Source organism: Aquila chrysaetos, chromosome 12, assembly GCF_900496995.4.
Source record: "Aquila chrysaetos chrysaetos chromosome 12, bAquChr1.4, whole genome shotgun sequence".
Lineage (NCBI taxonomy): Eukaryota > Metazoa > Chordata > Aves > Accipitriformes > Accipitridae > Aquila > Aquila chrysaetos.
The window spans coordinates 3781431-3809316 of NC_044015.1; the positions used below are offsets into that span (position 1 = coordinate 3781431).

The 27886-nt window shown below is 45.1% G+C and overlaps 1 protein-coding gene across 1 annotated transcript in view; it reads right to left on the bottom strand.

Annotated features, from left to right (window-relative positions):
* FBN3 (fibrillin 3) overlaps window positions 1-26376 on the bottom strand; it is a 114234-nt gene extending 87858 nt beyond the window's left edge. The window contains 5 exon segments of the mRNA XM_030033280.1: window positions 3551-3649; window positions 5872-5954; window positions 23033-23235; window positions 23238-23335; window positions 26244-26376. Of these exon segments, the coding sequence (XP_029889140.1) occupies window positions 3551-3649; window positions 5872-5954; window positions 23033-23235; window positions 23238-23335; window positions 26244-26361 (601 nt within the window). The 5' untranslated portion in view covers window positions 26362-26376.
* Between the last annotated feature and the right edge of the window lie 1510 nt (window positions 26377-27886).

Here is a 27886-nt window from a genome sequence, read left to right on the forward strand (position 1 = left end):
CCCAAAAGGGGAGGTTTACTGCTAAACACTGAGTTACAAATACAGGTCAAACAGCTTTCATTCTTTACTGCAATGCCTGGAACAATGCATTCTTCCTTTGTAAGATGTGACAACTCAAACTGCAAGTGCCTGAGGTTATAGCAAGTTATGTGAAAACTGTTTTTCAGCATGTACACCACAGTTCTTGTCTGCCAGGGATAGGAGGGGCCGTGACCTGGCAGCTTGAAGAAGGTGGGGCTGGAGAGTGCATATGTGAGTGGATGCTCAGCTGTGGCTTGTGTCTTCTCTGCGCATGCTACATCAGTTCCAAGAAGGGAAGAGATGGGGCCAGTGCAAGTGAAATGTCTGTCCAAAAGGTAGTAGGACTCAGAAGTGTCCAATAGGGATAATTATATGGTTGACGCCTTGTTCAGAGGAAGCCTGAAAGGAAGGAGGAGCAGAATGGGAAGTCTCAGAGCTTTGCATTCAAAATGCTCGGCACATGTGCTGTACATTTAATCCATGCATTGCTAGTGTGGTTTGAATTAGTCATGATGTCTACTATTCTTCCTATTGCTCTATGGCCAGAGATCAGGCCAAATTTAGATGAAAGCTTAATCGTTAGAGAAACTAAGCTTGAGGCTTCAAAGCATTGCCCAGATTGTCAGACATCAGACCAGTCTCTCTGGGAAAAGGCACTGTTTCCAGCACATGCTCACCCTACACCCCTCACTACAATTAATCAGCCCTGGGAAAGCCATTACATACAGCAAATCTGGGAGGGCTGCCCAGAGACAGAGGTAGCTAGGAAGTGTCTGTCTGTCAGAGCTGTCCATATGTCAGAGCTCTTCCCTACACAGCACCCTGAGCCTCGCATTCAATGCATTCAGCAAGTGGTAAGGTTTAGTGAAGCTGAGAAATTTGGGGAGTTCAGGGTGTGTACATAAGAAGAGCCATGATGCTCATCCAGAAACTTTCCAACTAACTGGCAAAGACTGTTCCTGGACCTGCATGGAGCAGGTCTCATTTCTTATTTCTGCCATGATCCCAAAAGCCCTGAAGTCCCATCACGATCTGACTTATCTCCAAGGCTGGCACTGGTAGAACCCCCTGCAGACTTGAAGTGCAAAAGAACATCTTTCAACCAAGAATTTAAAGGCCTGTTATGCTTTGTCAGGATTTTCCAGGGTAGCAGAGACCGAAGTTCTAGGAAAAAGAGAATGACAGCTCGCCCTAGTTAACTTTTCTCATGATTGGATTGGATTGGATTAGTTCTACAATTTATTTTAAAGGATCAGTGGCTGCAGCTGTTCTGCCAGCCATCAGTAGTGGAGTTTGCAGGCAGGTTTTCTGTCTGCTTACTGACTACTACTATCTAAACAGTCACTTGCAAATTACTCCTAAAATATTTTTACTCCTAAAATATCTTTACTCCCTGAAGTAGGAAACCAAGCTTTTTGTTATGACAGAGAGAGGCAGAGTGGCTTTTATTGCCTCTGGAATGCACAATTTGTCTTCTTTACCTCCCTGAAGCATTCATGATAAATGCAGATCCAAACATCCCCACAATGAATGCCAGATTTGATGAAGCCCCTGCAGAGGAACCTACCCCCCCCCCCCGCCCCGAGTACATGCTGAAATCCACCCCAGGCTCAGGGGAATGCCAGGTCTGTGCCCAAACGTATATAGTGCTTACAGCATTCCTTGCATTCCTCCATGATTGCTAACATATGGACCCTCACTCCAGAAACTTTTGTGTTTCCAGCACCTTCCTCTCAGCAAAGCACAGGGAAGGTCTGCGGAGCAGCGCACGCATAGGCTCTGGTGCTGAGCGCTTGCAGGGCACATCTGCAGGGCTGTAGCACAACGTGGCACTTTGGAATCAGATTCTGGGAATTTCCTTCTTTGAGTCACACCCTGAATGTGGTTTTGAGGTTTGAGGGGGCTAGTTCTCTGGCCTTCAATCAGATGCCTGCGAGTCACTTTATTAACAATAGCTTGCCTACAGATGGGCAATAATGGAAAATAAATTTCTGGGTTGTCTCTAGCAATGGTCATCTGAGACCTTAAAAGACTCCATGAAATCCCATTAACTTCTGCATTTCACATAGGGCACTAGCAAAATCAGCCTTCTTAAAACAACACTGTGCCACAGCTCTGTTCCTTTGCTTGCAGGTTCGGGGTTTTTTGGCTGGTGTGTTTGAGTAGTGTCATCATGTATGGGTGGACTGCTTATACAGTCAGGTGCAAATGGTCACCCAGTATGATTTGGAGATCTAGAATGAAGGCCAATCCCCATTCACGCACTGCTACTGGCTTTAGAAACAAGTGAAGCCCTTTCGGGCAGACCTGTTGGCTCGTGCGTAGCCTGCATTGACCCAGGTGGGTCTCTGTGCTGGCTTACAGGAGCGTGGGTGGAAGGGCTTGCTGGACATCTCTATCTAGCCACCCCCCCCAGATCAGGCTGGCTATGACTTTGTCTAGCTAAGTCTTCAAACCCCCCAAGGAGAGCGATCCCCCACAGCTCTGGTTACCTGTCCCAGCACTGCACCACCCTCCAGTGTACGAAAGTTCTCGTCATGCCTCAAGATCCCAAGCTTGAACATCCCAAGTGGCAACTTGTGGCCATTGACCTCTGTTATATGACTATTGACTCACATCCAGCCTGGTGTCTACCATAACTCCCAGGTCGTTTCCAGCAGTACAACCCAGTGGAAAAAAGGGTACAGAGGAGCAATAATTCCCTTCCAGAAAGTACGCAAGACCATCAGCTCTCAGGATTGAGACTCAAGCAAAAGGAGTGTTTTCTGTGCAGAGCCATGTGCTGCAGGGTAACGCAGTGGTTGCAAGCAAGATCTGGTCTTGAATACGTCCTGCAGGGACTACCAGAGGGATATGGGAATTGCTTTCTGCATATGTGACTGTCACGCTGCTGAGTCCTCCATAGTTTGTTTTCAGAAACTTCAGCCACCCAGTCCTCTTCCCAGAGCTTTTCAGTTTTTTGTCCTAAAGGTCTGAGATGGGAGAATAAAGCAGAAAAAGTGGCAATGCAGTTTCTGCATTCCCAACTTTGCCAGTGTGCAACTTCATCATGTCACTGCAGTTTGCTAAAAATGCTGGGCAATGGTCCCTGACATCCAAATCACAGGCTAAGAAAAACTTAGTAATTTTTCCATTGGAAAAAATATATTTATTTGGTTAACAAAAGCAGTGACAGATTTAATTCCACTTCAAAGAACAGCCAGGGGTCGATAGACTCTTTGGCAGCAATGTTGCTACTTGCTGCTGTGAGATATGATTTCTTGAGCTGCAACCTGTAGGATTTCTCATACCAAAGTAGCAGAAATTGGAAGCAGGTTGCCAGTTTTCTCCAGGTATCAGGGCAATGAGGACCATTAGTAAAAGTGCCACAAGAAATGAAAGATTTTGTGAATACTACCCAATTCAGATTAAAACCTGGCTGCCAAAACACAAAATATTTCAGAGATTTCCTTTCATTGTGACTGGGAAATTTTTAAGAGAGCACATAACTACTGCAGAGGGAGGAGAATCACCAGCAATGTTCTCTTACCTCCAGCTGAGCCACAGTTGGGAGAAAGTTGTCCATTGGAGCACGTACACATGTTTGGCCGTGAACAAAATCCATCACCACAAGAATTCCTGCAAATTGCTGGAGGAAGAATAGGACACAGTGATTAGCACAATGTGCTAGTCTGTGAACTTGCTCACAGATGCACTTTTGGCTGCCAAAAGGGTGTGAAATCATCTCTTTTAAGAATAATAACCTGGGGATGAAGCTGGGATAACACTTGAAGACCTCGGCATGGGCTGAGCAACAGTGGGAAGGACCCACTTGCTCACAGGGAGTTCCTGGAGACATCTTCCTTTTATCACAGACTGTGGCTGGTCCTGCTACCACATTGCTTTTTCAGCAGCAGAGGATGGGGAAGGCACATTTCACTATTGCCTGCTAAAAATGTTTCTCAGCAGAGACAAGTGACATTCACACTGAGCCAGGTTGTTCTTTTCCTGAAAAATTTTGTGTTTCCATGAAGCATTTTGCAGTCCACAGTCTGGCATTGAGGAAACTGGCTGTTACTGAGATGCATCTCCTGTTGAATGAGGGGCTGAGCCCGAGTCAGCCAGAGATGCATCAGCAGGATGCCTTCGTATCAATCCCCATCCTTTCTTGCCTGGGACCCCTGCTAATCTCTTCCCCTTCCTGTGCCATGGGAGCCAAGAGCATAGCTGGCAGTATTGTTCCACCTGTGTAAGCACAGATTTTATTAGAGCCCCATGAAAGTATCTCATCTCTGTGTGTTTTATAAATACAATTACAACACACAGTCCCCTGAGGACCTCCAGCCCAGATGGCATGTTTTACAGTTATGAGAAAAGTCAGCAGAGTTGTCTGAATGTCGCTAACCCTGCATGCCACTGAGCAGCTATTTGGCTGTGAGTTCCTTAACCCTTCGCTGCAGCCAGCATTAAACTCCAGCCTTGTATCCTTGGTGGGATACATCCAAGGGATCTGAGGAGGATTTTATGAGTTTGCCTGTCTCTTCTTGTGGGGAAAGGAGAGGGCACAGAACTCCATGTCTTACCATCACCTGGGGTGAAGTCGGATGCATTTAACTCTTGAGACGTCATGCCTCTTTTTTGCCCTTCTTTCTTGAGTGAGTAAAATGCCATACTCTGGAACTGGTTACTCATTGTGTGCAAGGACACATTAACTGGCCCCATCACTCATAATACAACAGACACCATTTCCTTTGAGAGGAGAGTATTTGCAGCTCTGGGTTCAGTTTTGTATATCTGAGGTCCCAGACAGCTCTATATTAGGAAACACAATGTGTTTCTCTCCAAGATGACTGAGGTTTTGACTCTGAAGGTGGAATTACTTCTGAAATATATGACCTGTATTATGTGGGAGATCCCACTAGAGAAGCCTACTGTTTTCCTCAACTTGAAACCTCCCACTGTCAATTACTTTTATGAAGTTTTGGAAAAGGGCATTCACATACAATTCCAAGCGTGCTCTAATGCAGAAAATTTATTCAGAAAGCTAAAATACTAGGAGATACAAGCATCCCATAGTGCTGTCTGCTATTCTGTATATCCAGGTTTTGGTTAATATCTCCAGTGTATTTGCTGTGTTTCAGTCTGAAGCATGACTAAATGGAGTACAAATACCCCTATTGTCTCCAGTAAGAATCTCATTTATTTACTCCTAAGCTGACTTTCACCTCCCATGGGAGCATCCTCCAAAGGGCAGGCTCCTTCATCTCCCTATAGCTCATGCCTTTAATTGACAGAAATGCAAAACATCAGCCCCTTAATGGATTTTATAGGAGTGTATCAGCACTTAGGAGTCCAATAATGCTCTACTCCAAATAGGAAAGCTACCTGCCAAAATAGAGGTGTGATTTATCTAAATCAGCATCCTGCTTTGGATGGCCACTCAAAGAAAGATGCAAATTCCTGCTTGTAGACACCATCTCATGACATCAAGTTTGCAATGTCAGCATCTAGCTGTTGTTCTAGAAACTGACTGAATTATTTCACCTAAACAAGCAGCCCTAAAATAACTTTCTCAGGAGTCACCAATAGCTTTCCTTTGAGGCTAATCTTCTAAAGCAGGCACACAAACTGTCAAGCAACAAGGAACACAGTGGCAATTTGGCAGAAGATAAAAGGCCACACACTAAATGGGACCAATTGCAACCACCCTGCTTTAATCAAGACTAGCAGAGATGAGAACTCCCAGCAATCGCTGCTCCTGTCCCAGTGGATTATGAAATGTTCTGTCATCTGCTGAAATGTGAGATATGCATTCCTTCCCACATGACAGTTAGTTCCCTTGGTGCCCTTAACAGGAAAATGGATACTCACGGACAATGCACTGGTTCCCTCCGGGCAGCGTTTTCCAGCCGGGGCAGCAGTAGGAATGGAACCTCGAGCCACAGACATTGGGTCTGAAAATTAAAAACAATTTTTTTCCTCTGTTTCTATGCAGTACCATTGGATAAATTCAGCATGTATCATCGCTGCAGGAGAGCAGTTGAAGAGCTTCTTGTGTGACATTTCTCTGCCAAACTCCATTCCCTCACTGTGAGTTTGAACAAGCCATGTTTAATTCCCACCAAAAGGAGCCACCATATATTATTTTAATAACTGACTTCTGACCTCCCTGTGCAGAATGCTTTGGGGCTGTGATCTTACAGTGACCCTCTTAGGACTATATGGAGGAGTGAGGAACTGAAGCAGAGCCAGAGCTACCCTGACACAAAGTCATGGCATGGGACCATACCCACAAGTTTAGACACAGTCAGTTGGTGACCTGCATTTCCATGTGGGATGAGAGAGACCTAGATACCAGACAACCCTAGAGACCACAAGCAAGTGAATATCTTGATAAGCTGCACAGGAGGAGGACATCTGTCTCTTGTGAACAAAGCTTAGCAGTGCTGTTTATGCATAAGGTGGACAAAGTCCTGCTCTTCCTTTCTGACTCTCCAGTTAAACTCCTGCACACTCCAACTTGTCTATCAGACAGGCTGCCCGTGGTTTTCTTTGTCTTCACTTTTTTGTTGGATGGCTTAATCAATGTCACATAGCAAAGACGGCAGGAAACCCAGCCCAAGCGTATACCTCAGCATGGCATTTACACCATGTTGTGCCATGCTACACATCCATACATGAACTAACAGACTTCCCAAGAAAAATCCCCAAAAGAAAACATGAAAACCACAAACCTAGGTAATGTTCATACTCTTGTGACATTCTCAAGTGTGGAGTCATGAGAACACAGCCCCTTGCAGAGGTGCTGGGGCTCTAACACAGGATCAGACAGATGGGGGAAGGCAGTAGAGAGGTAAGTGTAGGCAGAGAGTTTAGACTTTACCTGGACCCTGGCTAGCAACCCTCCAACCTCTTCTTGGAGATTTGCTGAGGGATCACATCTTTCAGAAATGCATGAGAATTTGAACTAAAATCACCAGCAAACAAGCGTACACTTTGGAGGTTTTCTAGTGAGTAATAATCCCCACTGTTAAAACTCTAAGCTTAATTTTGGGGTCTGAATCTATCTAGCTTCTTCTTTCAGCCATTAGATCTTGTTATATCTTTGCATGCTGGATTGAAGAACCATTTGTTAACAAAGTCTCTTCACCCAGTAGACCTATGTAGGTTGTTACATCACCCTTTAATTTTCTCTTTGATAAGAGAAGGAAAATATCAGATTAGTTTGTCAGGATCTATTGTCCAAAATTTCCATATCCTCATTCTAATTTTTACTAATTAAGTTCTACATCAACCACTTCAGCAGATTGCCTGGGGGTGGTGATAGTAACTATCATCATCATTGCACAGACAGGATGGGATTATGTCAATGAATCAGATTTGGCAATTTTCTGCTATGCAGTTTGGGATGTTTCTGAAACACAGGAGGTTCCACCTGAGCATGAGGAAACACTTTTTCACTGTTTGGGTGACTGAGCATAGAACAGGTTGCCCAGAGAGGTTGTGGATTCTCCGTCCTTGGAGATATTCAAAAGCTGTTTGGACATCGTCCTGGGCAACCAGCTCTAGGTGACCCTGCTTGAGCAGGGTGGTTGGACCAGATGACCTCCAGAGGTCCCTTCCAACCTCAACCATGCTGTGATTCTGTGATTCTATGTTCACTGTAATTCATTTCATTGCGAAGTACACCTCCACAACTACCAGCATATCACAGCTACCTGCAGAAATAGCTCTGGCTAGATGGCGCATGGGAGCAAATTGATGGATTTGGCAGACTGAAGCAACAACAATATCCGATTTTTACAAACTCCAAAAGCATTGGTTGATTCGTTTGGGTTTTTTTTAATTCTGAAAATGTGTCAATTTGTCCCTGATCTTCAGCTAGATCAGCAAATTAATTTCATTTTCCAGGGAACAGTCTCTTTTTATTTCCCTGTTATTCTGCCACCAGCAAGAACCATGCATATAAGGGAGGTACTGCCTCAGCTTCCCTTCATTCTTTTAAAACAGCACCCCAACCATTACCTGTGGCTGTGTTGAAACTGCTTTAACCATGGACGTTTCTACTTCCCTCCCATGCTGTGAAGTGCTTACTGCAGAACTTGTCTTGCTTGTCCTTCCTCAAATCCTGACGTCTCTGTTATAGTAAGTGTGCCATTAGTCTTTTTTACTGAACTTGCCTTTGTTTCTGCCTGGAAATTTTGCCTGAGTGGTGGGGATTAGGGGAAGATTTTCTTCCTCTGGTTGCCATTCTCAAGTTCCTGCAGCAAGCCAGGAGTGGGAAGGCGGAGGGTGCTGGGATGGTTGTGCACCCTGGGCACAACAGCCAATCTCAGCTGCACTCTGTAGTGCCCATCTACCAGATTCTAGTCTGGACTTTGGCAAGAACTTGTAGTGCTTTAGGGCAGCAGATTCCTTTTCTGGCTGGGAGAGGGTAGTGGATTCCAGACAACCCTGAATCAGTTACCCAGGCATACATGAGTCTTCCACCTTCAGCATGATTGCAGTAGATGCACAGGAGATACACAGAAGACACGCAGCAAAGTTGAAGCATACATACAACATGTGTGCAGAAAACACACAGCAATCATAAAGCAGATATGCAGCAGATATACAGAGGATGCACAGCAGATGTAACAGAAACACAGTGTACGTACAGCAGTCACACTGAAGATGTGCAGAGCACATCCAGCAAACACACAGCAGACACAAAACAGGGACACAGCAGAAATGCAGCACATGTGCAGACATATATAGCAGATGTGCAGCAGACATGCAGCAGACACACAGCAGATGTGCAGCAGATATGCTGCTGGTGTACCTTTCCAAAGTGGAAGAAGTAGAATGCTTTCCCATGGAAAAAGGAACTGGGCAGTGTTTGCATTAATGACAAAAACACTGAGCTGGACTAAGAGCAAACTCTGAGGAACCCTGTACTGAGCAATGATGTTCCCACGTAAAAGCAATCCTAGTTTCTACTCTTCATGGTGACTAGAAGAGCCCTGAGCTGCACAGACCATGTTGAATGACTTTCTGTGCAATGAAGGGTGCTGCTCTGCTTCCCAGTTCTAATTTTCCCAGAGCACACGATGACCTGTGTAGAAACTGTGGCAACTGTTTTTTCCATATGACCTGCTTTTGTCCAGTGCTATGTGGAGCCTCCTTCACCAGCCCTGCAAACATCGAATCAAGGGCTCTGCTAAAATAATTTGGTGCTATGGTTGGAGGTAGAGACTAAATCTGTATTTTGATTTCAAAAGCGCCTATATTTTCCAAAAGCCTGGGCATCTGTTGCTTCTCCTGGGCTTAGAAGTTAAAAGGAGACCTTGAATGCAGAGCTGATTTTGTTGCTATGGATTAAGGTTCCCTGCAGATGGGGGAACATCTTGGGTTGCAGTTCCTGGTTGCATTAGGTTGGATAAAACACAAAGCTAGCTAGTACTGCCCCTGATATTCAAGTGTAAATCTCCAGTTAGGAGTAGACATATGTCTGTGGTTGGCATTGACTGGGAACATAAGTTCACTCTGAGCAGATGGAGGTCCTGTAAAGCCTAAGTTTCAGACCTCAGGTTCCCAGCATACAGGATGGATGGATGGATGGATGGGTGGATGATCTTTTTTTGATATAGGACTTTCCATGCAATGTGTAGGCAGCCCAGACAACTCAGAGCCAGGCACCAAATATTGCAGTTTAACTTCCACCTGAATCTGTTTGCTCGTCCCCTGTTTTCAATATGTCGATGTGAACAGCTATGCAAGGGAGGTAGCCATTAACCTTAGTACACTAATGATCTTCACACCCTGGCCTCAGGCTACTTCAAGCCTTGTTGAAGATTAAAGAATATTATATAGCCATTTAATCAGGGATTTTTTTGTCAAAGTCAGTGAAGGAAGAGGTATTTGGCATCAATCCCATAGACTAAGACAGAAGAAAGTGGAAGTTGAATGAAATTGATAATGAAGTGTGTATTTTTAACTATGGTGGCAAGTACCACCTCCTTCTAAAAGACAGTCAGCCAAGGATTTCATCAAGCTCTGTGCAGGGATCCTGGGAGAGGTCCTGGGCACCCTGTTACACAGTAGACTAAACTACCAGATCACAATTGTTCCTCCAAAACTGAACCTTTATAAGCATATGCTAAAAATTAGCAAAGTTTCAAAACAAAACATGGGCAGAATCCATTCTGAATGGGTTCAAATTAATGGTGTCATAGAAATGACCTAGAGGGAGAATGAAATTAGATTCCAAAGCAAGAACTCAATAAGGAGAATGCTGTTTTGTAAGAGAAAACCAACATCTTCAGCAAAGTTGTGACAAAATTACTTTTTAAAATTAACAACAGTTATCTCGATCCTGGGAAATACAAGCTGGAAACCCATGTTCTCATTAGCAAGAAGGTGTGGATAAAAGGCATGTCATTTAGTTGTTAAACAGAAAACTGCAACCATAGTTTGTGGTGAAGAGCTCCTAAGAATGGGAAGGTCAAGGTTAGAGGGAAAATCATTTAAATTCAATCAACTTGCCCACAACATTTTGATTATTGCTGATAATCAAAATCCACAGATATTTCAGAACTATCAAGAAACCTCACAGCAATCAGTCCTGAATTAAAAATCAGGAGGGTTTTTTTAGCTCTACTCACTGTCAGCTTTACCTCCTTGCTAGCCAGCAGTAGCAAGACAGTCTTATCCAGACATGATGCAGTCCTGGCGAGACATAGTTACACTGCTGAGATGGTGCTTATGCCTGCGTGACTTTTCCTTTGGGTGTTAGAGCCATAAAGATAAAAGCTGACATGTTTGTGCCAGTCCTTTCTAGCAATGCTTTCTGGCAAACGACTGCACTGCTGGTCCACCCCCCTGGTTTGCATGGCTGATGCAAAAATAGACCTGCCTATATGAGGCAGACCTTCCCTCATCACCTTCTGTGCAGCCTAGGAAAAGGCTGAAAGAGCTCAGCTGCTAAAGAGAACTATTTTCATGAAAATGAATATGGCCAAAAGAGTGATGCTAAGAAAAGGACCGAGGGAAAAGCAATGCTAGCTATATTGTCTTCTTTGTCCACTTTAAATAAACAATAGGATTATAGAGATAAGCAGGGACAAAGTAAGCATGAATTTCAATTGATGGCACCAAATGCTGCCTGCTGGCAGTGACTCCATCTGAGAATTTGGAGATGCCAAGAAAAAACCACTGGAGCAGAGCAGAGCTGTGGCCATGTGATGTGAAAATGCATGGCTGTTAGCAAGAGAAGCCTTTCTCCCAAATCCACAATGGAGTCGGAGGCATGAGCAAGGACTGGGAGACAGTCCATACCACAAGACTGCCCACAGGCTCAGGGTGCCAGCCCGCCTGTGGGGACAGAACACAAGCGGCATCTGGCTGTTGCTGCAGCAGCCTGTTCCTGTTAGCAGCCTGGGAAATACAGCCTAGAGCACTGAATTGTTGCCTACTAGCTGAGCAAGCAGCCGAAAAAGACTCTGTCCTGCCAATTATTGTCAGATGCCTAGTGTAACCGAAGCAGAATTGTACTCATTGTTAAAGGTAGGAGAGGGCAGACAGCACAGTGTGTGAAGTCCAGGCTGAGAACACTTTGCAGACTCAGATGCTAGCCAAAAACTAAAGTCAAGTCACCTTGAGCTTCCTGCTCACCCACAGATATGTCCTCAATACATGTGCATGCACACGGGTCTGTGTCCACTCCTTCAGCCATGGCAGAAGGAATACCCAGCTAGAACTGGTATTCTCCAAATATTCTCCAAATATTGGTATTCTCCAAATATTCTCCAAAACTCTCCAAACCTTCTTCAGAAAGCTCTGCACAGTCACTAAAGGGCTGATTTGTGTAGTAACGGCAGTGTCTTGCAAGGAGCACTTCTCCTGCCATCCAGCAAGACCCACGGCTAATGAACCCTTGGCTACATGTAGTGTGTGCTTTCCAGACAGCAGGAACAGCAGCCCAGGATTTGTCTCTCCTGTCATGAGTAATCAGTGTACCTCAGTTGTCACTGGCCTTCAGAAGCAGTATTTCCATTCCTTAAATTAGAGGAAGACAGAAGTGAATGAAAATTGGTGGCTTGCCAGGGCTGGGGTAATTCTCAGAGCTGCTTTCGTCTGCACAAGGATTGCTCCCCCGGCTGCTCACATGTTCTCCTTCACACTGGCCTCATCCAGGGGGATTCAACATATTAATTCAGGAAGAATTCACTATAGTTCATTACTTTGGGCCAATTTCCTGCTCTTTTCACCAAGTCCAGACCCTTGTCCAGTGACTGAGAGCCTGGAACTAGTCTGCTTTGGTGCATGCTCAGTCGTCCAGCAAACGCTTCTCCAGCTCATTGTTTTCTTTGTGTCTGCCTGGAAAAGTTTGGACTGGGTATCTGCTGCCTGAGCATGGGGATCCTTTTCCTTATTTATCACAGTAATTTGTTATTTCCCTCCTTGATACAATCTAAAGCTTCTTCTTGCTGGCTGAAAACAGGTCCTCGGTGCTGTGACTGTCTCCTGAGCACTACTTTTCAAGATACTCTCTTTTCAATGGGAAAAGGAGTCTGAGCTAAGAAGGTCTGGCTGCACTGAGCAATGGTTCTCTGGACCAGATTGAGTCTCTTGGTAAGGGCAGAGATGCCAACACTTTACATCTCTTGCAGGTTTTCTCTGCTATCTTGATGAGAACAAGTCAAGGTTGCCGAGTAGGTGCTCTCAGAAATTCATACTACTTCGTCTTTTTGTAAACTAAGACTTTGTTAATAAAAGTATGGCTTGCGCTTTTACCAGGCCCCAGATGTAAGTCAGGCAAATGACCAAGCACAAATTCCGTTTTCTCTAAGTGTTTCAAACAAAACATTCAGTAAAAACCACCCTCCTGCTCTGCCAAAGTACAACTGTGCAGGCTAAGTAGTAGGGCTGGAGCCCAGTGTTTTATGGAAGGGTGAGCGGCAACTTTCCCACCAGCACATGGGATCACCACCTCGTGATTTCAGGATGAGAAGCACCACAGCTTAACTATCCAGCCACAAACCTAATGATCAAGAGATAAGAGACTTCATCTGTGGTACTGGTCCTCAAAATAGGTGGGTGAGATTCATCATAGGAGAAATCCGTAACAGCAGCAGACCACATCCTGGGCTACATTAGAAGAAGCACAGCCAGCAGGTCCGGGGGAGCTATTTCCCCCTCTTCTGCTTAAGCACAATCTCTTAATTTTAGAAGTCCAATAAGCTTGCCCAATCTTCTCAGTTTTTCTTCTGTTCTTCTTTCTTTCTATTCTTGGGATATCTCAAGAGACATGAAAATCTCTCTTCCCCTCTGCAAACACACCCAGTTTGGGGTGGGGTGCAGCTATTCTGACAACTTACATGGGAAGAATGGAAACCCCTTGGCATGCTTATAATCACTACCTTCCCTGTCCCTTACTTTATTTTCAGGTTTTTTCTGTCTTCAAGTTTCAGCTTAGAAATATTTATGGGGAAATCAAACACCCCAGCAACAGATTTAGTCAATTCTCAATGCACTTCTACTTGTTCAGCTTTAGGAATGGCCATCAGCCCAAACACTGCTCCAGATTTCCCCAAGTCATTCAGAGTTACCCTTTGCTGTAAATTCAATAACTCAGAGAAAATATAGCTAATGCCAGGCTAGTGAGGACTTCTGATTTGATACTGCAAAAAGGAGGGTTGTCTGCTATCCACAGAAGAGCTGTTTTGGGGAAGAGACATAGAAGTTTCTTTTTAGACTATTTGCCCCCCACCCGCAGCCCTCCTTTCATCATGAAATTCATGCCTGTGCAAAGAGTCAAATAAAATGAATGTGTCTTATATGACTTAAGCACATGGCTATTCCAGGGACAATGATCCTACCTCTCCATCTGAGCTGGAAATTTTTCCTATAATTCAAGATTCTTTTTGGTTTTGATCTTAGCCTGATTCTTTGCTGTGCCCCAGGGATCATCTCTCACAATAACTGGGGAGCATCATTGCAGGCATCAGTGACCCTTGGCCTCAGTGGAGATCACCGGGGGGGCAATAATTACTGCCAAATGTGATAGTGGTTTTTGGTAATGCGTCTCCCCACCCAGAGGGATTTGGGATTGTGTCATGGCGTGAGAACAGATTTGAAACAATGCTGACTTTTGGATCCTTGGCCTAACGGGGAGCATATTCGTGTCCTCCTTGTTCTTGACTTACCAGATCCGCTGAATGTACTGCAAGTTTTTATTTCAGTGATACATCAGTTTTATGAGTCTAGGACTGTGCTATCTCTATGTTCACTGCTTACTTCCCCAGGCCTATATGTGTTCAAGCAATGTATACAGTTTGATAAGTAACTTGCAAATGAGAAAGTAGAGCAATACCACTGCAGAAGCCAGCTGTTCCTATCCAGACAACCCCCTGTTTAATGTAAGGATATTGACTCAGTCCTGCAAAGGAGGTGCTTCATTCCTCCCACCTGAAACATCATCCTCTTATTCTGCAAAGCAGCCCAGCATCTGTTTAGCTTTTAGGAATGAGTTCAAGTCCCAGCGGTTTCAATTATTTTTGGTTCTAAGAATTTGGTTTTAAAGGTACAGAGATGCTAACTTTCTGTTACCACCAGTGGAAGCCACACACCTTAAAACTGCTATTTTGCTGGGTAATATTGCAAGCGCAAAAGTATTCAGAATTCAGTACCTCCTGAAGTTGTTTGCTGAGCCGAGCTATGGATGGCTTTCCTAAGACTCGCAGCAATGCCTGTAACACTCAACTCAAGTAATACATCTGTGGCAACAGAAACATTTTTCTCAGATCTCACCAAAGCCCCAGACTTACAGTGTCTCTTGCATTCCTGCTGGAGACCCTTTACTTTCCCTGGCCCCAGGAGCACCCCTACCTCCATCCCCGGGGATAAAGGTGGTGTGAACTGGTGCACAGCTCCCTCCTGAGCAAACCCAGGTAGCATTACTGAGCATCTCTCATTTCTGCTGCCCAGCAATGCTGACCTGATCTCTGCTTGAGCCCAGACTGAGTAGCTGGGACTCGGAAGACCTTGACATAAGATGCTCGAAGAAAGCTGAGCCTTTCAAGCACCTGAATTCAGCTGTTGATCTCCACTGTGGCTCTCCTTAAGGAAACAGGGAGGTCTAGGAAGAGTTCATCACTGACTGCTCCTCTTCCCAGAACTTAGGAGAGACTCTAGACAAGAAAGATTGGTTTAAGTGAACAGAGACTATATTTTCTTGGTTATTTCAGTTAACAGAAAGGAAGCCTTAATTTAAGCAGTTACTTTAATCTCTGGGTTTATGTTTTAGTTATTTTTTTCCTGGAGAATGCAGATCTGAAACTAAAGATAGCCTTGACACCTAATTTAGCATTTTCTTTAATTAACCAGGAAAATGCATTATATCAAAATATATGCCTTTTAACTGAGCAATTATGTAATTTCAAAGTTACTCAGGTGTTTACTGTTTTCATTTTTATATTATTAGAAAATGGGGAGAAATTAAATTATTTTTTCCAGATGGTTATTACATTTCTACTTCTAATACATATTAAATTCTCTTTGTATTGAAATTGAAACAGCATTAAATGGGCCTTTCTAGTGTTTGACGGTACGCCTCCTGTCTCTGTGCCCAGGGTTGAATTTCCCACCATAATTAAGAGCAGAGGGCAGCTTTGGGTGCCTTGGGGACAGGCCATGTCTGATATGTCTAATACAGAGATACAGGGATCTGTAATTTTTCAAGACCACATCTCAGCCCCCTTTCCTTCTCCTGCTGAGATGCAGCTATCAGTAAGGACATCAGTAAGGTGATGGAGCAAGAGACTACAATGAAGTGAAGTCCCATCAGGGACCTCTGGATCCCCAGTACAAAACTGCAGCCCCAGCTCAAAATTCCTCCTTGCACTCAGGCAGGACTCCTTGCACATGTGGACTCCAGACGCACATACATAGAGAAAAAGCCACGGTGAGAAGGTTGCCTGGCTGCCACCAAGGTAACTAGATCACACCAAAATCAATCTCTATGCTTACAACAAAGTACTGCCCAAGTTGAGGTGACCTGAGCCGTGCAAAGCTGACTCCGGGGTAGACACCTGAATTTTAGCTGAAATTTTGTGGGGGCGGGGGGGGGGGGGGGGGGGGGGAAGAGAGATGGAAATCATTTTTAAAAGATGCATGATTATTATTCAGTTTCATAAAAGGGATGAAGCAAAATGCAAGGAAAGTCTTACAAAGACTGTATAGGTTTTGGATTCTATCTGCTTAGATTAATGCCAAGTTCAAGCCCAATAATGCGTACAATTTTTTTTAGCAAATTGGGTCTATAAAATCCTTTGTTATATACCTTTTCTTTGTCAATAATAGTATTTTTTCCCCTTTATTCAGATCTTCGCACATTTTGTATGAGCGATGGTAGGGAAAATCTTCCTTTATTTGTGCACATATAAATTTAAATCCTATATATCAGCAAGGAACCCTAGAGAAGACTTTCCTTTGAAAAAGCCTAAAAATGCAACTGATTTCCAGGAACTGCTTAACACTTTCATTTGGAAAGCAGCATTACCAACTCTTCCATCTTTTTTTCCCTTAAATTCTGAAATATATCAAGACTTCAAATACAGTTCTTAAAACTTCCAAACAAAACCCATATAACCTATTAACTTCTACGCCAGATAATCTTTTGCCATGCCAATACTCGCCTTCATGTTTCCTGCCAATAACGAGAGAAACCAGCCTAGGCCAGAAGTCCAAGATCAACCATTTCACAATATAAATCAAGACACAAGGAAAATTTAGGAACAAGACTCTTAAGTCAGAAGTTTCCAGCTGCTGCCTTAATTTTGTTCCTCCTGTTATTTGTAGTATTTCATCTCTGGCTTTATGAATAAATATCAAGGTTTATGTGTGGAGTATGTGGACCTGGAAACAGCCAAAATGTGCTCAAGAGGTGACTGGGTCACAGTGACAGAAGCTCCAGTTGCACCTTTACTGAAGTGATGTACACTCACTCTAAACTCATTTTTAGCAAGCCTTGGAGCATGGAGACACACATTCTGCCCAGGGCAGGAATGTGGTGGAGGAAGGCAAGAAAGATTTGCTACAGTTTGACCACGGTCTTCCCTGCCATGTTCTTCCTCATCATTTCTAAGTGAAGATGCTCCAAAGCTGCCTCCTTGCAGATGGAGAGTCCTCTGTGCATGCATGAATATGCATTTCACCATCTTGTAAGAAAACCAGTGTTTGGAGTGGAATGGAATAGAATAGAACAGAACGTTTCAGTTGGAAGGGACCTACAAGTCCAACTACCGGTCCAACTGCAATGACGTGGGCAACCACAAGCAGCACAGTCCATTTTAGGCAACAATTTTTAGTAAGTACTGGAGTCCTGTTGCTACTCTTTGGCTACATGTGCTTGTAGTTTCAGTTGGTGTAGTTAGTGACATACCCCACAAATTTGCTTTTTTAAGTATTTAAATCACCATAGTTACCGGCTCTTTTTCACAAACAACCCACACAATCAGTATGAGAGAGTCTGGTTGCCTAAAGTATAAGATCAAGTTAAGAAATGGAACATATAACTTCCACCACCTCTTAGTAGCACCTTTGTTCTTGCTCTAAACAGGATTTCATTTTCAAGCAAGTTTTCTATCACTTCAAGGTCAAGAAATCAATTTTTTTTATAAGGAATGAAAGCTGAACTTCTACATTTAAAGACCTTCACTCTGGGATGTTGAGGAAATCAATACCTCTCACTAGATTTACAGTAGCAGCAGAGATGGTAACACTGCAGAAAAGATTTGCTGACTCCCACTTGGGACTTATTCCTTTCAACGAAGTCAACTAAAACTTTATGCTTGAACTTGGCAGAGGCAGAATCAGGGACTGAATCATGAAACATCTGACAGTGCTGGTTGTGTTTTGGGCATCAGCTCTTTTTAAAGGCACATGTTTCCGATAAACCTAAAGCAAGAGTGAAGAAAATTACAATTGCTACTGGTGCAAAAAAACCTTTTGTAATTCCTGTACTAAGATGCTTGTGGAACTGCAGTGTCAGGGATGGACTCAGATTAAAACGCTGCTGGAAATCATCTGCTCTCTGTGCACATCTCACAGTAAACTGCAAAAGTGGTGAAGCTCATCTCTGCTATGTCAGATCTCCCCTTGACATTAAACATCATCCCAGTGTCAGCTCCAGTTTAACCTGGTGCCACGTGGCCCAGAATCACAGCCTGTGGCTTTCCCTCTCCACTGCATCCGAGCTGTCAAGCTTAGGGTGGTGGATGGAGAGTTCATCTACATCCCAGGAACTCCTCTTCTGCTGGTGTTTTGCAGTTGCAATGTGCCTTTCCTCTCCATTCCCCAGTGTCAAGTCGGAAGATAAGAAGGTGTCAAAAATCTACGGGAGAGCAGCTTGGAAACTCCACATATTCCCCATTCCCCACAATTAATTTAGACACCTTTCTGTCTTTTTGTGTAAGTCAGAGCAATGGAAGAGGTATGACAAATGCCTCTCCAAACACCCTCTCTTCATCCATCTTCTCAATTGCAGTGGCCATTTCATAATTAATGGGCTTGACATAATTAGTTGTGTTTAAAGTCAAGCTATAGCTGAGCCTTTATTCTTACTTGAAAAAACAGGCAGCCATGAACTTACAGGAAATCATACTGCCAGCAAAGAGCTCAGCTGGCTGCAGACTAATCATCTTTTCTTTCCCCTTTGTTAAACACATTCTTGCTCTTGGAAACTGTTCAATAGTTCATTAAACTAATAATCCCATTCAAATCCTGCCACATAAATGGATTTGTCAGTGCTGTTCCTTTCAGGAGACGGTCATTTTAAATTGTCTCTACTTTAATGAGTTTAAGGACAGATTAAATCATGGCTTTGGCTGTGATTTATTGCTCTACATTACTTTATTAATTGTTATTTGTAAAAGCATTGGTGAATAACAGGCTTGTTTATGTTGCATTTATTTCATGCTTTGCATTTATTTCATACTTTTCCTTTTATTAAAGGAGAATGGGATGGAACTAGAGCTCCAAATACATATGTTTCCAGCAGAAACATATACAATCTTTCCTCCTGCATTGCTGAAGCCTCTTTTACTGACATCTACAACTGTCCTCGTGCACAGCCAGTTCACCAGACGTCAGCAAGGAGAGCTTGTGTCGCTCACGGAGTTACTAGAGAGCAGTTTCTCACTATGAGCTCTATGACATTAAATGATTCTGTGCATTTCTATTAGTACTAACCGACTAAAACTTCACACAAAGTAACTTGCCACCAAAAGCAAGCAGATATCCTCTCTTACTTGGGCTTACTCAAGACTTTCCTGGGAAACCCACAGAAAGTTATTTGTGCTATGTGTAGGAGTAGAAGATTTTAAGAGAAAATGAAGGAAGGAGCACCAAATATGTTTGGGTATTTGATTCTTCCAGAGTTGGTAAAAATTTCCCTATAATGACATCTGGGTCACACTTCTCTGTGCAGTTCTGGTGTGATTCTATTTTCTTGTCCAAATTGTGATACAACACAATTTAGAGGTGGAGGCAATCTGTGGTTCCACCCACCCAAGAGAAAAGGAGGCCCATACAAGAATAAATGGTAGAGCAAAAGCCAGATCTAGCTTGTCAAGATAGGCGACTGTCCTTTGAGTCCTCTAATGTATCTGTCTGTCATAATCTATTTTGGGAGCAAAAACACTTCTGCCATGGATGAAGTGATCTGTGAATGGCATGTTAGCATTGTAAAAGGCTTTGAGATCTGGCAGGATAGAAGGTCTCAAGCATAGTGTATGAAAGTAAAACACTGACTAAGTTGTGTTGGGAAAACAAATTATTTCAAGGAACAAATATGACAGGGCTACAGACAGTCTGGAAGCCCTGAGCAGAAGGTTTCCACGAAGGAGAAGAGGAGCATAAGTTAGGACTCTGCACTGGTTCGTCATTAGATCTAACCAGCAAATCCTCAAAATCTGTTTGTCTGTTTCCTTTCATTCAGAACAGAGATACAAACTTTTGAACATTCACACAGAAACAAGAGTGTTCAGGATGGTGGCTGCGGGTGGTGGCCAGGGGCTCACCAGGCAAGCAGCCAGATCAGGCCCATGTAATGCAGCTAAGCTTTGCCTTATTTTAATTCCTGTTCTATTTAAATTCCTTTCATGCAAGCCTCAGAACCAAAGAAAGTCTCAGAACTGAAGGTATTTCTGATGAAAGTTGGATTGAAATTATTCTCTCTCTCTGAGAAAGTAAGTTGTGGGTCTTTGAAAGCAAATGCCAAAGCAAATATTTGAAATGGTGTCATAAACTATTAAAATAGAGACCACAGATAAACATGTTCAGAGGTTCAGATGTGTGTTTAGAGGTGTGGCATTATAGAATAGATGATTCCACAGATCCCAATAGTCAAGATAAGCCACTTGCATACCTACATTGTAAAATAGCACCACACTTAAGACGACAACCCTACCTTCCTTTACATTTAAAGCTGCATCAAGAAAACTCACTGTTCATTCATTTCTTTTGCTACTGCAGTGCTAGTCTGTGAATGAACCAAACCTTAAATTATTACTTATCTGATTTTCCCAAAGAAGTGTATCAAACTCACTTAAATTTCACAGCAGCAAAGAATCCTGATACCTTAAGGCAGCAAAACCCAGGTCAGGGAAGATGTTGATCCACAGCTGCAACTCTCCAGAATTGTTCCAAGCCAGAGCATAAGGACGAGGGACTAGTGCTGTTTGGGGAATCTACAGCAAAAATTACTGGGCCTGTGGCTCTGCAGGAGATGGCTTTCACTGGCTGCCAGACACATCTACAGCATTGCAGCTGGTGACATCTGTAGCTGCTTTCTAAGCCCAGTAGAACATTATTTAAAACATCGCTCTTCAATAGATTTCTCATCTCAAGTGGTTTTCTCTGCTTGTAAAATAGAGATTTTAAAGAGAGAGATTGCTGAAGGGCTGGAAATCCTGAGGGAGAGATTTGGACACAAAACCTAGGAGACTGTCAGGGTCGCTTGACACAGAGCATGGGAAGTGCCTGGGGCAGAAGCTCCAGCCACTCTGAGTTTTACCAGCTTCCCCTGCATTGCCCACCATGATTCCCTCCCTTGAAACAAGACTGCTCTCCCAAGGGCCAAGAAACAATGATTCTTCAGTCATCTTAAATTATAGTCGCACAGACTTCCTTAAACAGACCTTGCACTTATCCCAGTGGGGTTTTTTCTTTTCCTACAGCAATTGCTTCAGAGGACAGGAGGAAAGCAGAAGAGAAACTGAAGGAGGTAGCAGTGTGGTCCTGCTCTCTGCGGGGGACTGGGAGCCAGACACTTCAGGCCTGATTCTGATCCTGTCTCGAACTTACTGTGTGGCCACTAAGAACTTACACAACCGATAATTTGGTATTACTTTACTTAAATGTTGGTCCATGTCTGAGGCTTTAAAGTACAGAAGGGTTTTCAGAAGTAATTTCTAACTTGGGAATCTGGGCTTCATTTTTAAAATGCACTTGGGATTTGGACCCTTCAGAATCACCAGAAGTCAAAAGGATTTAAGCTGTAAATCATTTTTGAAAACAGCATCTGGTCACCTAAATCACTGAGTGCCATAAGACCACTGAACACCAGTGACCTTCTTTCAGGTCCCGTGGGGAATGGAAACATTCGATTCCTTGCTCTGCCCTTCCTTTCTCTTCACATGGCTGCGTGAGACAGCATTATCCACACACACATCAACTCTTTCCAAACCTTTCCATCCCCATTATGAGCACAGTAATCAATCACATAGCCTTGGGCAGCCAGGCTGAACAAGAGCCTCTGGATCTGGTAGACTGTCATCCCATCCTTTTCAAGTAACGGCCTTCATCCCCATTAGGCATAAACATTTGGGATGTTTTATCCGAGGGATGACGGACTCAAAGAGAGGAGCATGGCGAAAGTACTTATGGGTCATATTGGGGGAGACATAGGGTGTCCCTACCCTGTGAGTGAGCTAACGGCTGCTTTTGGTAGCTAGTTTTGAGAAGATCAAACCCCCAGGACAGTTGCTGTCCATCTTTTCCGAATCTGCCGTAGCAGGAGGGAGTGGCCATGCACATTTGAATTCCAAGAGCAGATGCCGCCAGCCCCACAGCCCTGCCCCTGGCAGCTCGACGGCCAGGCTCTGTGTTCCAGCTCCAGCCCAAACACGGCACATTTGACTGTCTGGGCTGAAAGCACGGCACTCCATCCCATTCAAGAAGCATTCCCCAGCAAGTGCCGGAGGACTCTGGCACAGCCCAGGCTTCGCGCGTGTATCACGTTCTGCTCTGATTCTGCCCACTGACACAGGAACACTTTCCAAGAACGACAGCCAGGCAGACTTAAAATAACCCAGAATCAATGCTGGGGCCAGGAACCATCTTGAGAGCATGCAAACACAGCTGAGCTCCAGCACAAGCTTCAGGATTTTCTAGCTGAGCCCTGTCTCCCTCCTCAGGTGGAAAACACTCATGGGTCCAGCTCTCACACTGATTTGTCTATAGATGAGACCACAAGCCACAACTATGCTGCACAACAAATGACTTCATGTGACACCTTCCCATTAGCAACAATCATCATGTAAAAGCAGCTATCAGAGGCAATAACCTCTCAATACAGCCCAGAGCATTGACTGGTAGGAGAGAGCCGAAGGCAACTCCAGGGTCAAAACCAGAGTTGACAGCATCCCCACTAGCGACAGTGGAAAGCCCAGCCACAGCCATCACTCCAACTAAATGCGCAGCATCCCTCCCACAAACAGGCAGATCGTGGATGGCTCTTCACAGCCATTGCAGGTGAGCCCTAAGGTGCTGTGATCCCCCGAACAAAGCAGCAGAGCTCAGTGCACAGCGCTCTGCTCGCACGGGAGCCTGCTTCACTGTCCTCTGTGGCATGAGCTTTCCTCCTACTGTAGGTCTGCAGAGGAGACCACTTCCTGAGCTCAAGGAAAGGAAATTCTGTAAGCATGTCTCTATGTGCTATGATAATAACCCAAGTTCTGCTTTGTAAAATAGAAAAGAACATTAAACGTACCCTCGTAAAGTGTCTTGGCCTCTTCTTCTCACTCTGTTTGCTGGCTGTCTTTCCTCGTAGCCTGCAAATCTGTCTGTCTGCAAGTCCCCTTCATATTGACCCTGGGCTTGTTCCACGTACATAACTGCTGTACATCCCAGCATGAACCTGGCCAGCCATAATACCCCCATGATGGCACGGATTCCTTGATTCCCCCGGCTGCCCTGAAAGCTTCTTCCAGCTGGAGGCTCCCTGCTGCCTTGGTGGAGGATGGTTTTTGGCAGCAGCCCCTAAGTGCCAAGGTGCCGTCCTGCCGTTCCCTTTCTAGAAGCAAAAACAGAGGAAAGAGAAAGAAAGAGACACAAGTGTTCTTAAGGGCTTTCACATTTTTAAAACAGTTGATCATCCCAGGTGGCCCCTCCCCAGAGTTAATCCAGTGGGGTCATACAGTCACACCGAGTTTGGATCCTTGTACATGCAACCAACATGTTCACACTATCATTCCCTACCACAGCATTGCCAAACCTTTCTTTCCCAAGAGCTGGAAACCAAGAGATCTCCAAGAGTCACGGTTCTGCCCTTGCATCTATTTTGCCCTCCTGATGGAGAAACAAAGAATGAGAAAAGCACATCTGTCCTGGGCCTGCCCATGATGATGGGTTGTGATACTGACCCCGGCATAGTGCCTTGGTTCAGAGGAGTAACAGGAGATGCAGAGCTATGAAGCAAGAAGAGAACTTCAAGAAAGAGCATATCCTATTTATGGACCATCTTCCCAGGTCCCACAGCTCTGGTTTTACTGCACTGTACTCCAGACAGGCCATAGCATGGAGATCAGTTGCTGGAAAACAACCTCCCAGATACCCAGTAATTCTAGCTGGATGAGGGGAGCAGTCTGTTGGCAAACCCATCAGAGGGACATGTACACCAGTGCTGAGGTAGGCAAAAGCGTCATCATGGGCTGGAGCGAGATGGAAGACTGTGAGCTGGGACTAGAGCATGAAGACGTGGTGCATTAAGCTAAACCTGGTTTCCATGGAGGGTGAAGGGAGCGAGGAGAAGGCGGAGGGCTGGGCATGCTGGAAGGATGTAGGAGAGCTCCTGAGCTGGGACAGGCAGCCGAGCACGAGAGGACACAGGGAGGAGGATGACAGAGGGTCCAAAGCCTCCGTGGAGGGGAGGAGTGGGCCGATGGAGGCAGCAAGGAGACCCCTCACACCTCTGGTTGTGGACACACCTTGGGGCGAGCGCAGCACAGCCAGCTCTCCAGGGCTGGGGCCGGCAACCGAGCCTACGAGATGGCCAGAGCTGGGCAGGGGCCAGATCCAGACTTTGGCCCTGAATCACACCCAGGGCAGGTCCTCAGCCCCCAGAGACTTTCTGCCCTGAGCAAGCCCGTCCTGATGAACAAGGGGAAAAAAAAAAAAAAAAAAAAAAAAAAAAAAGGCACGAGCCCTGCTTCCCCCCGCCGGGGGTAGGTGACATGGCGGAGGGGTCCCGTGGGCAGGCCACGGGCCCTGCCTGGGGCCAGCGCGAGCAGAGCCGAGGGGCAGAGCCCAGAGGGAAGCGGGGGGTCAGCCCGCGCCGTGGGGCGCTGAGGGGAGAAGGAGCCCACGGCGGACTCCGGAGCAGCTTTATTTTAGTCCTTACAGCCGTCCTGGCTCCGGGAGGCTCTAGGCGCTGAGGGGCAAAGGAAAACAGCCCCGAGCGAGGGGTACGGAGCCTGGGACGACACAGATCCCAGTGGGAGTCACAGCGGAATCCGGGGAGGGTCGCCTGTGAGGGGGCGGCCGGCCTCGGCCTGAGGGTGTTAATGTGGGGAGCCGGGAGCCGGCAGGGCTGTGAGGCCGGGCTCAGGGCAGGAGACCAGGGAGGCTATGGGAAAGCCCGATGAAAAGGCTCTGTAAAATGGATCGCGGAGGAATGTGCTCTGTAGACTCTTACTCCCTTCTGCTCCCTCTTCTTCCTCCCCCCCTCACCCCCAGCCTCATCGCACTCCCCCCCTTCCCCAAATCTCCCAGCTCTGCCTGTGAAAATGGGGCTGGGGAACCCTTCCTTCCTCCTCCTCCTCCTCCTGGCCGGCGGAGGATCAGAAAGCATCTCTCACCTCGAGACCCCAAAAGTTTGTTCTTTCGGGGAGGAATCCTCACAGGTCTCCCCTCTCCACCCCAGAGTGGGAATAATCTGCTGCTTCTGCGAGAGGCACGGGCTCCGAGTCCGGCTCCTGCGGGGAGGGACAGGGCCCCCGAGCCTCCCCTAACTGTCCCCCTTGCTTTCCCACAGCAGCACTTTCCCGTTCCAGCCCAGCCCCAAAGCAGGGGAAAAAAAAAAAAAAAAATCTGCCCAGACAAGACAGAAAATGTGTCTAAAAAAAAAAATTAAAAAAAAAAAAATTAAAAAAACCCTCACTGCTCCCAGTGTCCCAGCTGGGAATGTCTCGGCTCTGGAGGGCATGCATTTTTCAGGCTCTAATATTTCAAATGCAGTGAATGAGAAAGACAGAGTGGGAAGGAAAAAGGCAGGGCTGGGAGCAGAGGCAGAGACAAAGAAACTGCCCTTCCTGCAGCCGTAAGAGCTCTGCTACTTCGCTACACACGCCTGTCTGCTGAAGGCTGGGATATGATTATCTTCAGCGAGACAAAAGGGAGAGCGTTTCCTCTGCTCCCAGAGCTCCCGAGGTAGAGAACAGATGGAAAAAGAAGTCGTAAAAAGCATGAAGTTTTGCACTTCAGGAGATTTCCAGCCTTCGTGCACAACTTTAAACTGAAGAAAGTCCAGATGCATCCATTTCCTCACGGAGAAATTAGAAGCATGACAAATGATCGATACACAGGCACATACCCTGAGAGCGTTCACACAAGTCTTACTAGGAGAGTATGGAAAAGTCATTTACACCATCAAAAGAGAGGTTTTTTAAAAAAAAAAAAGGCTCAAAAATTATTTTCAGCTCTGAGAAATTCCATCAGACACCACTTGTAAGAAATATACTGGCAAAGCAAAGAGAGAATCAATCACTAAGTCAGATTTTAAACTGATTTGCAAGTTTGGAGGGAATCAGGAAAGACGTTTCAAAACCATGCCTTTGAGTGTGCAAATTAAATCAATCAATTAAAAAAATATGTGCAAAACACAGTAAAATACAATTAGGCAGACAAACAATTAGGCAGATAAAGAGAAAGCAATCAGCTCTTAGCTATGCAGCTCTGGATTTAGTCTGAAACTGTTTAAATACCTTTACGTCCTGGAACTGGTGATGTGCCCAGAGCTCCTTTGTTTAGTGGAGATCTGGGCAGAAAAGAAGGGAATAAAACCCTCACTCTTGAAGGAGAGAAGAAAAGGTACAGCCTCATCCAAATTGGACAGGGGGAGGGCCTTGTGGCGGAGAAAGGGGTGCAGGAGGAGTGGGAGTAGCAAGAGGACAACCCTACCGCATTCTTCAGCCAAAAGTTTTTAACTTCAAGGAGGGGCTGGGGGAGAGGTTGGGTTTAGCAAGAGACGTCTGAATGCAGACATGATTATCACCTAACCATTCCTTCTGAGCCGAGTACTCTCGTTTGGTTCAGTTAATTAGGGAACGCTTTCAGTTCAGCTGGACGCGGTGTCTGCTTGTCCCAAATTTAGGCTGGAGCTGCAGGAGGGCATTAGTAACAGTGACTTCACATCAAAAGAGTTGGTGAAAAATAATTCGGTTTCAATTTGGGACTTACTCTTAATTTCTTTTCTTGAAAAATGATGGTGTGTTAGCAGTAGGGAAAAAAAAAATTCAAGTAAAAGGCACTTTTCTTGCTGATCATTTTCCTGTACTTAATACAACTAATGTGACACAATTAAGGAAAGACAGATGGCTTGAGGGATAGGTGACCCAGCCCAGGACCTTCATGCTCAAAAGTCACCTCGGCTCCAGAGGAGAAAATCTTTGAAGTTAAAAGCATTTTCTAAAATTGAATATATTAAAAAAAAAAAGTATGTTGTGATATTAAGTCTTTCTTCTAAGGAAGAACTATGTCTGAATGTCAGCTCTGAATCTAATTCCACTCTTTTGCTCTGTGCAGAAAATCTTTCCTCTGCCTCTTGCTTTAGGAATGATTACTGATGGCTTTTCTTTAAATAATATATAATAAAACGCACATGGCCCTCCTCCTCTCTGAGCTCCGTCTGCTCTGTGCCACTGCACACCCACGACTTTTCCAGGAGGTGGAAGTCCCCCAGCGTGGACGGACGGCATGCCAGAAGTCTCCCCGCAAAGCCCAAATCAAGCTGCTTTTCAGGTCAAAGAGGTTCAGAGAAGTTTCTGCACCAAACGGAACCCAAACGGCCGTGCACAACGCACCCGGTGGGGTGAACGCCTCCTTATTATCCCACCATCTGGCTTGGAGCTCGGTTGCCTCTTTACACCCAGCGGATGAGGGTTCAAATGCAGCTATCGGATCAGTTCACAGAGGTGCAGAAATTCCAGGGCAAGCCCCAAGCTGACAGGGCGACTGTCATCTCTTCTCCTCCTGCCTCTCTTTGAAATGTCCTCGCTGCCTTCTTTGTTCTTTTCGCTCTTCCTAATCAACCCCCTACTAGCTTTATAGAAGTCAGAATGATGCTCAGCCTAATTAACAGCAAACTTGCAGAGACTAACAGGGAAAAGGCAGAGCTCGTTTTCACAGGCAGCCAATAATGGAGCATTGCAAGGAATGCAGCTCTGTCAACACATCTGCAGTGCTCTGTAGAGCTCAATGAGATACAAAAACTATTTCCTGGGCCCAATCCTGCAAGACCTATTTCAATTGAAAATAAGTGTGCACTTTACCTGGTTGGGAATGGCAGAACTGGGATATCATACAGAGCAGAATAGCAATGAAAGCACAAGAAACTACATTTTCCTGC